Raw genomic sequence first — 12317 nt, 5'->3', positions numbered from 1 at the left:
TACGTCTGCAGCAGATTAAACGCATTCACTTTAAGCTTCTCTGGATTTACTCAAAAGGGTCTCTTTGGTTGATCTTTATCGTTTTTACTCCAGCTCGTCCAGTAGAGCCAGGCCTTGCCATCATTCGGCCAGTGAGGGATGTAATGGTGAAGGCAGGTGAGACTGCCCTGTTCGAGTGTCATGTGATCGGCCCGCAGGACACAGATGTTGATTGGCTGTCAGATGGGAAACTCATCCAGCCAGCTCTGTTGAACTGTAAGATGCACTTTGACGGGAAAAGGTGCAGGCTGCTGCTTAACTCTGTTCATGAAGATGACAGTGGAACATACACCTGCAAACTGAGCACAGCTAAAGGTGAGCAGCTTGGTATAGGTTGTATATACACTTTGATATCAACACATCATTTGCTACGTTTCCATCCACATATTTTTGTGACATTTTGGGATATGGCATAAAAAGCACTGGATGGAAATGCCAAGATGCGCATACATTTCTAAAAATGCATATAAAGAACTTGAGGCAGATAAAAAAAAATATCTGATAAGAAACCGTGCATAAACTACAATGGAAAGACACTTACCGAATAAATCTCACAAAAACTCACATGTCTTTGCCTCAAAAGAGGATGTGCATCTCAAATGTTGGTTTGGTCATTCTGAAATGCCTGAGCCAATGTCTGTCATCACAATGATTTGGTATAATGACCTCCCGGAACTGTCTTGCACGGTTGCCTTCCCAAACGCCAGGCATCCGCCTCCAAACACAAGATAACATGACAGCATTTCATCTGCGCATTCTGAGGCGCAAGTAATTTATGCTGTACACAAAAAAGAGCCAGAGTGGCTTCCCTAATTGCAGCCATTTTCATTTTTATTACAGATATTTTGTGCCAATTTCCCAGGTACAGTTCACCCAAAAATGAATAATTTACTTGTATGACTGACTTTCTTTTGCAGAACACAAAATAAGATATTTTGAAGAATGTTTCAGTGGTTTTTGTCCATATAGTGAAAGTCAGTGCGGTCCAAAAACAGTATTGCATTGAAAAATTAAACACTGAGACATTTTTCCTAACATTTGTGTTCCATAGAAGAAAGAAAGTCATACAAGTTTTGAACCACATGAGGGTGAATAATGACAGATTGTTCCTTTTTTGAGTGAACTGTCCCTTTACAGTAGCACCAAAAAAAAAGCTATAGCATTATAGGTATGACCCTTTTGGCAAAAGGTTTCATGACGTGATCTGTACTAATTGCATGACCCTTATTAACCTGTCTTTTATTTCATATATCATGTAATTTATAGAGGAGCTGACCTCTAGTGCCAAGCTAAAGGTTTTAGCATCCATAGAGCCCCTCTTCACCCGTCAGCTGGATGTACTGGAAGTTATCGAGGGTCGTAATGCTCGATTTGACTGCAAGGTCAGCGGGACGCCACCTCCTCAGGTCACCTGGAGCCACTTTGGTATGAGTCTAATTCCCTTGAGTGCCTACCAGTGTCAGTCCCTGTAAAATAACATCAAGATGGTTGGGTCATTTGTGTGTCATGTCGTCAACAGATCATTCTCTGGAGGAAAGCGATGACATTCGAATCTTGAAAGAAGGAGGACGGCACTCGTTAATCATCTCTCATGTTAGTAATGAAGATGAGGGCCTCTATACAGTAGTAGCGCATAACTCATATGGAGAGGCAGAATGTGCAGCGGAGCTGTATGTGCAGGAGCCCAGACCGGCAATATCCTCTCAAATGTATGACCTTTTACTTATATTTCACTCAGAACATGTTTTATAAAGTTATTTCACCCAAAAATTCTCTCATTATTTACTTCCAAACCTGTAAGCTGTTATTTTGTCCATGTAACGTTCCATATAAGGACAGTTCATAGTGGCTGTCGAGCTCCAAATAGGACAAAATATGCCATAAAAGCACTATAATGTCATCCATAGAACTTGTGCACCATATTCCGAGTCTTCTGAAACTAATAGATTGCTTTTTGCAAGGATATAAATGGTGCTTTGACAGGTTCAAGTTGACGATTTTCATATTTGGGTGAAGTGTTCCTTAAATCAAAAAAATGTCAAAAATGTTTTGCATTACAATGTAATATCTTTTTATGAAAATTTTTGGTTTATCTTTACCAGAGCAAAGCTGGAAAAAATGCCCTCCATTCCCGAGGAGCCCGAAGTGCCTGAGAATGAGGTGGAACGTTTCACCATGCCTGATTTTGTCAAGCCGCTCTATGATCTGGATGTAGTCGAGGGCAGAGAGGCTGTGCTCAGGTGCAAAGTGGCTGGCTTGCCGTACCCGACCATAACCTGGTTTCACAATGGCAAGAGAATTGATAGCACAGAGGACAGAAAAATGACACAGTGTAAGTTAGTTGATGCCATAATTCAATTCTCTTACAATCTACTGAGCCTTTCCAGAAAGCAGTCCCTATGGAAATGATTGTGTGAGTGGTGGGAATAACAGGAATATAACGTTGTTCTTTTTGTTGTCTTTTCTGCAGTCAGAGATGTTCACAGCCTGGTGGTCCGCTCTGTTTGTCATGCCCACGGAGGAGTTTACAAGTGTGTCATATCCAATAAGGTGGGCAAGGCCACATGCTATGCCCATCTTTATGTGACAGGTGAGTTTAATATCTTCATGGCTTCTGCTAGCTATGCATGACAACTTGAACATTTTGAAAAAGAGCAACTTAAAAAGGTCTGAAGCTTACCAATAGAAATTTTTCACGTCAATTTATGAACAATTCACACAAAATTCATTGATCAAATGGAATGTTTTAATGGTTTTTTTTTTGGCTTTTAGTATTAATATGTTAGCCTTAAGGTTATCTATAAGTTAATGCGCTCCAAAACAATGACAACATTTGCATTTAGAAGATATAAGCACTCAAAACTTACTGTCTCTCACTTAAGCCAATATGGATCACCGATTTTGATGACGTCACTCTGCACTTCAGCTTTTCATCTGATTTTCTGTCCAAACAAATTCTCTCTAGCATCTAAAGTGTCCCGCCGCTACACTATAAATAAAGGCTGAAGCTGCAACTGAAATTGGTCACTTGTTCACACAATTGCTATTTCTGTCAGGACCACTATCATCAAATACGATACGCAGTTTGGATTGGCATTATGGTTCCGTTCTGGGCAAGAACTCCAAGATTTTCTATATGGTGAATAGCACATAGTTCAATATAGGAGATAGGGAACGATTCAGACAGTGTAAATATGCTTTCCAGTGGGGTGAATGAAGTCTGGTTTCATGTTACGTGTGTCACGTAAACCATCGCAGTTCACACAGTCTGCTCTGATCCAGAGACACAACGGTAGCACAGAGCGGATCATGTGTGCGAGTCGGCGCAGACCACAGAATGGCGCAGACCACAGAACATATCGGACTCGGACCCATTTGAATTCTAAAAAAATATAAATAAAGATAAAGCGATAAGGAGGAGAAACTGTTAGACAGACTCTGCATTAGAAACAGCACTGACGAGTAGAAGAGATAAATGCACCAACATAAATTAAACACTTTTCAAACTACACATCCTCAGCCTGATCATGTTTACTGTTTTGCTTTAGTTAGAGTTTCATATTAAATCTAGAGGCCACAATCGAATAGATTGCCGAGCTTATATAAATGAAACGCTATTGGCTATTTAAAAAAAGGGGAGGGGCTGCTAGATATGTCCCGCCCTGTCTCCCTGTTTCAGTGGAAAATAGAAACACATTGAATAACGCTGTGCGTTTCAAGGCACTTCAGCAGGACTTGGATTTACTGTGCCTACTGCTGATGTGAGTTACTCAGAGGATTAGTTAGGCACTCCCAAGTTAGCAGCCAGATTGGCATCAGATAACCACAGCTTATTTATGATCTTTTCCATATCCCAGACTGTTCAAAATAACACTACGACTCACATCTCAGACTGTTTGAAATAATACTACAATTTATTTTAAGTCTGAAGCATATGCATGCATGTGTAAGAAGTGGTGAGAGACTCCTCTGGTCTCCCAATATTCTAACTTGACACTTTTGCTGTTTTAGACATCCTTCCTGACCCACCAGATGGGGTCCCAGTCATTGAGTCCATCACTGGCAAGACTATCACGCTAAGCTGGAAGAAACCCAGAAGACTGGATTCGTCCATTGGTATAATTATGCATGTTATTTATGTATTTATTTATTTAATTTAGAAACTGTTCTTGTACTGTAACTTGTCTCATTTAAAGATTTGAAGTTCTCCAAAGGACAGTTTTAATTGGTCAGTGGTTACTCTTTCATAGCTGTAGGATAATGGAGTTCTCAGTTAAGATTCATTTAAATATCCACTGTGTCTCAGATGTTTCCTAAAATACTTTAGGGGAAAAGAATAGAGACTTTTTGACATACAGGAAGAAGTACAGAGCTATACTATGATTTGGGATAATTTGTTTCTGAAATCATTTGATGAGAAATGCTCATGAGTTGTCATTGTAGTCTCTGTCTTTTTATTGCAGACTTTGGTATCTTGGCAAATCTGAGTTTGAGATCACTTCTGAAACTTTAAAGACAAAATTGAGATTACTGGGGGTATTATTTTGGGGGTTTAAGAGCAAAATCGGTGAAGCAAGGCTAAACAAAAATAAATGTGATTTCTGCACCACTACATAATTGCAATCTGTTTGTTTGGGCAGCCTAATTAGGTTCAACCAAAAGTGTTAGTTTGTAAGACGGGCTACCTGTTTTGTGACCAATGGAAGACTTATTATTCTAATTTACAATTTTTTTTTGTGCCATTAGCGCTGCAGAAATATTGCACTTCACTTTTTAACAAAAGTCTCTGCTTAATATTATTGTGGTCTTAGAGAAATAGAGATATTAAAGGATTGCTTGCCCATAAAGGAAATTTCTGTTGTAATTTATGTCGTTTCAAACCTATAAGACGTTTTCACAACAATGGAGAAGTTTTATATGATATACAACATTTAATGGTAACTGTTTTCAATGTCATAACAATGAATAGAAACAAACTTTCAAAAATGATTCAAAAGCATCAACTATTGCATTAAAGAGATCTCATTTGTGCTCACTGTCTATTGGCAACTTCTCATTAAACTAAATGTAGCATAAATATTGATAGAATATTGTAGTGATGCTGGTTGTATAACAGCACGAATGGTTGACCTAACCTGCTCTTGTTTCCTTTACACATTTCCAAGTATGGGCACCTGTTGAATATAGTTTTGTAGCTCTGTTATACAGTAACATTTTATTTATTGCTTTCCAACAGACGTTCTATGTCTTGGTGTTGTTGTTGGAAACAATCGCAGATTTAATGCTGCATTGACTGTCCAAGCCCTAAAATTTTAGTGTCCTTGTTCCATACTGTCAAACACGGTTTCCTCTCCTTGCAGTGTAATTGAAAAATGGATCGGAAAGTTAGATCCATAAATAATCAGTTTTCCTTTTTTTGTTATAGATTTAAAACTTAACACAAAATGATTGATTTCTATTTCCAGATCCTAGCTCCCTGATGTATGCTGTTCAGCAGCAGGCCCTGGGGTCGATCCAGTGGACCATCATCGCCTCTTGCCTGAAACAGACCACCTATACTATCACCAATCTGTCTAAAGGTGTCCGCTACGCCTTCAGGGTGCTATCAATCTCCAGCAAGGCCTTTAGCAAGCCGTCGCCTGCTACCGAGCCAGTGCAGCTGCTAGATAGAGGTATGCCTCAGCAAACAAGGACAGCCACAGTCAGACAGGTCAATGAGATGTATGAGTTACTGCAGGAGCCTGGCTTTTATCTCTCTGTCTGCAGGTCCGTACACCCAGGAGGCTCCTGTAATCATTGACAAGCCGGACATTGTGTATATGGTGGAAAAGCAGCCCTTAAGCATCACAGTCACGCTCAACCATGTCAATGCATCGGTCACATGGAAGAGGTATTTTGCATTTTGATTAGCATTCAATCATTTTGCAACTGATACTTTTTTTGCTATGCCTGATTATTATTCATAAGTTATGAAACTGTTGATAAATACTACATCTAAAGGGATAAATCATTGAAAAAAATAATTTTCCTGTCATAATTTACTCACCTTCATGTTGTTTCTTCCATCAAACATAAAAGGGGATGTTTAGCAGAATGTCTGAGCTGCTCTTTTTCATACAATAAAAGTTAATGGGAATATGTACTTGCAAGCTTTAAAATAGATTAAGAAAGTCTTGCCTTTCCACTCTTTCGAATCATGATACACAGGATAGCTACTTATTAAATTTGATTGCACTGAATTAATTATGGAATTATTTTTTTTTTTGCCTAATACTTATTAATAACTTATGAAACTGTTGATAAATACAAAATCGAAAGGGATGAATCACTCAAAAAACTCATTTGCTCTTCCTTATTTTGTTTCTTCCTTCTAATGCAAAAGGAGATATTTAGAAGAATGCCCGAGTTACTCTTTTACATGCATCAAAAGTAGGAATTTAAACTTGCAAGCTTTAAAATAGGCATAAAAGTACCACAAGAGTAATACATATGACTTGTTTGCATTGCTGCAAAACAGTACACAAATATATCAAATAATTGTTATATACAGACATGCAGTTCAAGTTTTTCCTATGCTAATAATTTTTTGATGCTATAATTAAGACAGCGCTGTATTAGTATTCCTTAAATATTTTAATTAGGGTTTGTTCAAAATCTCAAACCCTTTGTATTTCATCATTTTTAACATACATTATACAGAAATTAATGTTTGTGTAACTGAGGCCAGCTAGTAAGAGCTGTGTGAGTAAACGTCACTCCCCTGAATGACATTGATGGAGTGTTCTACATTTGCATATTAAATTCTGATTAGTCTTCAGTTTCTTGCATCCATTTAATAGCCATATAACCTAAAATATGTACACCATTCTTTTGCATTTGCAAGGACATGTAAATGTTGTTGACCTGAATAAAACAAGAAGTTATTGTGGCATTATATTTTCAGAGGAGCAGTGACATTGTCTAACAGACCGGGTCTGTTTGAGTTGAGCATGCCTGATGATGACCAGCATACACTGAAGCTGTACAAGGTAAAGAGCAGTGATGCTGGTCAGCTCACTTGCGTCGCCAGCAACAAGTATGGCAGCGACTCCTGCATCCTAACCCTGGAAATGGCAGGTACGTTGCCTTTTTCAGAAAACAAACCGTATGAGTATCTGTGTTGTTGCACATAATCAGTCTCATTGATTTCTCTGTCTCTAGTGGCACCAACTTTTGAGTCCATCATGGAAGACCTGGATGTGAATGTAGGCGAGACTCCTCGTTTTGCGGTGGTGGTTGAAGGAAAGCCTGTCCCAGACATCCTTTGGTACAAGGTGTGTGCTTTTGTTGTAGTGCAGGCACAATTTAATTAGAACATAGTTTTTGATGATTTTATAGTCTATTAAAAAATGCTTTCTTTTAATAAATCAAGATTTGGCGCAGTGAAAATCTATAATATTCAAATCTCGGTTTGCGAACTAGGCATGTAAATAGCAGAAAAAAAAACAGCCCATTTAAAGGGGACTTATTATGTCTGTTTTTACAAGATGCAAGTCGTAGGTTCCCCCAGAATGTGTCTGTGAAGTTTCAGCTCCCCTTTTTGGGTAGAAGCAAAAACACAATGTTTTCGTGTGTGTATCTTTAAATGCAAATGAGCTGCTGTTCCAGATAAGGGCTGTGCCTTTACAGCTCGTGCCTCAGATACTCTGGCAACAAAAAAACATGAGAAACAGTATGGGTCATTTCCACAAAATGCATTTTTGCATGTAAACACGCTCTACAGTATGTAAACGGACCTTGCTGGTTTTTTTCCCAATTTGGGTGCATTCACACACACTGTCTTTACATCCAAAAACACGAGGCGTAGGCAGTGGAAAACGTTAAACGTTAGAATGGCGTTTTTAGCGCGAGTGTAACTGTCAAACACGTCCGTCTAGCGCATTTACATAGAAAATCAATGGAAAAGTAGGGCAGTGGAATGGAAAAACACGTTCTGTGTTCACTGATACAGCCAACAAGAGAACCTTTCGATTGTTATCATGTAGCTGAGACATTCTTGTGTTGAGTGTTTTGAAAGCAAAAGTTCTTGCTGTTTCATGATTCTCATGCTGTGGTAGACGTTTGTTGTTCTCGTATCAGTTGCAGTCAGTTTAGCTGAGGCTTCTGACTTTCATCTAGATCTTGAAGTCAGACCACGTCAGCCTGTTTCCCACCTGATCTCTCACTGATGTTGCCTGTCTTTTCTTTTAGCCATATCACCTTCCTGGGAGCATCATCATGTACTGTAAATCATGCTAATTTATGCTTTGAATAATACTTTTGGATGTTCCATCTCCTGCCTCAGGGCTTTGCCTTCTGTTTAATTCCTCACTACCCTGTTCACCTCAAACCCACACAAATGCATTTCAAATTCATATCACAACAGTGGGATGGCTGCTTAGTCAATCTTTTCCACTTGTTTTCCTCTGATTTTCAGGGAGACATCCTGCTGTCCGAAAGCAGCCATTTCACATTTGTGTACGATGACAATGAATGTTCTCTAGTGGTGCTTAACACTCAAGCAGATGACTCAGGAGTGTACACCTGCACTGCTAAGAATCTGGCCGGTTCCGTGTCCTGCAAGGCTGAGCTAACCGTCCACACCGGTGAGCACTTTGCCGTTAATAAAGGAGGTTGTATTTCTATTTCTAAGCATTAAAATACATTAAAAATATAATATTCAGATGTATCTTGAATTTATTTGTATTAATTCATTCATTTCAAATAGGTTTTGTTATTTACCCAATATTAAATAACCATTTTCAGTTCATATTAAATACATTTGTTTAACATTTTTTTCACAATAAATAGAAAATAATATTAACAAAGCACAACAAGAGATACCACTAAGTTTTCAGACAATTAACATACTGTATGCATATTTGCAAGAATGTATATGAAATATAATATATTGAATGTGTTGAAATATTAAAATAAAAAGTGAGAATAAGCAACATTTGAACTGTGCATGTGCAGCCTGTGCAGCCTGTGCTTGGCAATTCATTTTATTGGCTTTCAAAAATTGTCTTTGTGATTTGTTTTTTTTCTTTCTGTGTGTAGTCAAGGTGGAGAAAGATGACCCGATGGAGGATGAGGCGTCCATCCTAAGAAAGATGCGGAGACTCACTGATTACTATGACGTGCACAAGGAAATTGGGAGGTGAGTCATCCGCCCAGAGCCTCACTTAGACACACCATTTATCTCTAATGATTTCCTCTGTCGGCCTAGAAATTCAAAAAGCCGACTCCATCAGCTCCCGCTGATGACAGATCTCAGGTCTTCTGATTCATCACAAACGTCTAAGGTTTAATAAAGCTTCAGCCGGATAACGGGTTGGCACATTATTAAAAATACACTTTTGGTCTGGAAGTATGCAATTTCATGCTCCACAATCAAAGGATGATTCAGCCACATCAGAAGAGGCCAAAAGACCCTTGACATTTCTCATGTCGTTAAAATATGGGGGATCCTTGCACTTCTTAATAAGGTTTGTACAGGTTCTGTATTGAGTAGTCTCGCATAGCAGCTTTCATTGGCCAAGGACTGCCCAGAGGCCGTCTGACTGACATGTAAAGCAACCAATCACAGTTTGTTTTGTTCCTCGTCATGTTTAGGGGCGTGAAAATGTAACGTTGATGTCCCTACAATAACAGACCAGTGTGTAAAACTGAAGTAAACGTATTTTAAAGAGTCTATGCCGTGAACTTTACATATTTCACATTCTTTTGAAAATCCAGCATTTAGTTGATCCTGAAAAGTGCTCATTGTCACAGTTGTAAACGCGACGGCTTGCTTTTTCCATGAGGGGGTTTGGTGTCATGGCATCTTTGTTTCCGTACCGTTAAAAAACGCGACAAACACGTCTCCCGGAAAACCTGTAGAATCAGATGACAACTTCGAAACTCCTGATGTGTTTCCAATTTTGTGTGCCAAATGCATCAGACGGTCAGCCAATGGTCTGTGGGCATGACATGTATGAGGCTGAGACTATGTATTGAGTAACTACCCAAAATCCCTTAATATAAATATTAGGGCTGTCAGTTTAAAGCGATGTGTTCAATAAAGTGGACATAAACAATATATTAGCTTCTAAAGCCACTTTTTGTTAGGTCTATTCAGGGATTTACTCCTCTTCCACAACGTATTTGAATATTTTGAATATTTGAATTTGGTTTTCAAAATGTTTATTATATGCTCAATATATCAATATATCATGCAATTAAATTGACAGATCTAGTCATCATACTCCTCAAACCATTTTAGTTTTAATCTAGGTAAGATTTGCATTTTTGAAATGGTTCAGTATAATATGGTCAAAGCCACATTTTAAAGAGAGGGTTATTTGTTTGACACAATGGTACACTGAGCGCTCGACTGGGCGGAGAGGAGTGCAGCCTTTGTGGCTCAGTATCTCTGCTCTGCATGCTGTCGCTTTCTCTGTGTTTTAATTATAATCTTCATGGCCGACTGCCACCGTTCTATTAAGACTTGCACCCGCTGCAAACAGACACATGCTACAGCGCTACACACTCTCTTCCAAAACCTAGTGAGCTTTCTGCTCTAAAAGGATGTTAAGGCATCGTAGGAGTGCTCTTTGTAGACCCTTTGGCAACATTGACCTAAGATGGTGAACAGAAAATGTTCATAATAAATATCGATTTTATACATACACTGAAAAGTATTGAGAAAAATGTATAGTCTAACAAAACTTGAGTATTTCACGCAATATTTGTTTGTACACTACCTTTCAAAAGTTTGGGGTCATTAAAATGTTCAAGATTTTTTTATGTTTTTGAAAGAAGTCTTTTTCAACCAAGACTGCATTAATTTGATCCATAATACACTAAAACAGTAATATTGTGAAATATTATTACAATTTAAAATAACACTTTTCTGTATTTTATTCATGTGATGGCAAAGCTGATTTTTCAGCGTCATTACACCACAATTTGTGCCCAAATCTTTTACAAATTACTACATTTGGTAAATATAAACAAATATAATTCATCAGCAGAAAGACAAAAATAGAGGTAAAGATATTTGCTTTGACACTATCTTTTCACTGGCTGAATCATGCTATTGCTCAGCTGATTATCAGTTAGTTTGCTTTTACCACCTGTTAAAACAATGAATAAACCATTATTCACTCTTTCCTCAGACAAATGTTCTTATTTTCTACGATTTGATGAGGAATGTTCTTTCCTTAGAGGGGCGTTCTCATATGTGAAGCGGGTGATACAGAAGGCAGGAAAGATTGAATATGCAGCCAAGTTTATTTCCGCTCGTGCTAAACGGAAGGCCTCCGCTCTGAAAGAGCTGAACATCCTGTCTCATCTAGACCATGAGAGGATCCTCTACTTTCACGACGCCTTCGAGAAGAAGAATGCTGTTATCATCATTACAGAGCTGTATCCTTGTTATCATCTCTGAGAGCTTTAGGGATCATTGGCCGTAAAAGCATGTTTAAGTTTAAGTTCATTATAAAGATATGTATATATATATATATATATATATATATATATGTGATGCCGAGAGGTCCTGACCAAGTGTGTCAATATGTGACGAGTTGGGAGTGAGAATGTGTTGCAAAAGTATGTAAACATATAAGAAATATTTAAGATTCTGCACTATTGGTCACAAAATAATAAACCAAATTCTTACCCATGTTAATTTTTCAGTTTAACACTGAACTTAAATTATTGTGAATTGAATATAATTTATGATTAAATGTATTAAATGGTATGTAAAATAGAAGCATTTTCACTAGTGAATTTTTGGACCACACTTTATGTACTATCTCAAATCCAGTCTTGCACAATCACACTTGTTGTACACCCATTAATCACCAATGGTGTAAGGATGATGAGTTGTTCACAAGCTTTTCCCCATCACTCTGTTGTCTTTGACAATGTGTAAAGATGCCATGAGGAGCTTCTCGAAAGGCTTACAAAGAAATCAACAGTAATGGAGTCAGAGGTGAGTGAACCAATTTGATCTTTCAAAGTGACCATAAAAGTTTCAAATGTGTGAACAGACTATTCTGTTACAGTTTGTCACATTTGGTTTTCACAGACGAAAAAAGCTTTAGATTTACTCAGACAGTTTAGGCACACTCATCACATTGGCCTGACCCTATAGAAATTCTCTGAATTGTTTACTGCAGATCCGATCCAGCGTGAGGCAGCTGTTGGAGGGTCTTAGCTATCTTCATCAGCTTGACATAGTTCATCTAGACATCAAGGTAAGCATTATGTAATTT

General features: G+C 38.2%; 1 protein-coding gene across 1 annotated transcript in view; it reads left to right on the top strand.

Moving 5' to 3' along the window:
• Window positions 1-12317, top strand: part of spegb (striated muscle enriched protein kinase b) — a 75905-nt gene that overhangs the window by 48972 nt on the left and 14616 nt on the right. Inside the window, exons 10-24 of the mRNA XM_084420590.1 lie at window positions 94-354; window positions 1306-1464; window positions 1559-1748; window positions 2142-2371; window positions 2510-2629; window positions 4051-4155; window positions 5505-5711; window positions 5806-5929; window positions 6983-7155; window positions 7240-7352; window positions 8495-8663; window positions 9118-9217; window positions 11266-11466; window positions 11977-12034; window positions 12222-12299. Coding sequence (XP_084276716.1) covers window positions 94-354; window positions 1306-1464; window positions 1559-1748; window positions 2142-2371; window positions 2510-2629; window positions 4051-4155; window positions 5505-5711; window positions 5806-5929; window positions 6983-7155; window positions 7240-7352; window positions 8495-8663; window positions 9118-9217; window positions 11266-11466; window positions 11977-12034; window positions 12222-12299 — 2288 coding nt within the window. The remainder of the gene's footprint in view (window positions 1-93; window positions 355-1305; window positions 1465-1558; window positions 1749-2141; window positions 2372-2509; window positions 2630-4050; window positions 4156-5504; window positions 5712-5805; window positions 5930-6982; window positions 7156-7239; window positions 7353-8494; window positions 8664-9117; window positions 9218-11265; window positions 11467-11976; window positions 12035-12221; window positions 12300-12317) is intronic.

Source organism: Rutilus rutilus (genome assembly GCF_951802725.1).
Source record: "Rutilus rutilus genome assembly, chromosome: 10".
Classification (NCBI taxonomy): domain Eukaryota; kingdom Metazoa; phylum Chordata; class Actinopteri; order Cypriniformes; family Leuciscidae; genus Rutilus; species Rutilus rutilus.
This window is presented reverse-complemented; position numbering and strand designations above follow the sequence as displayed.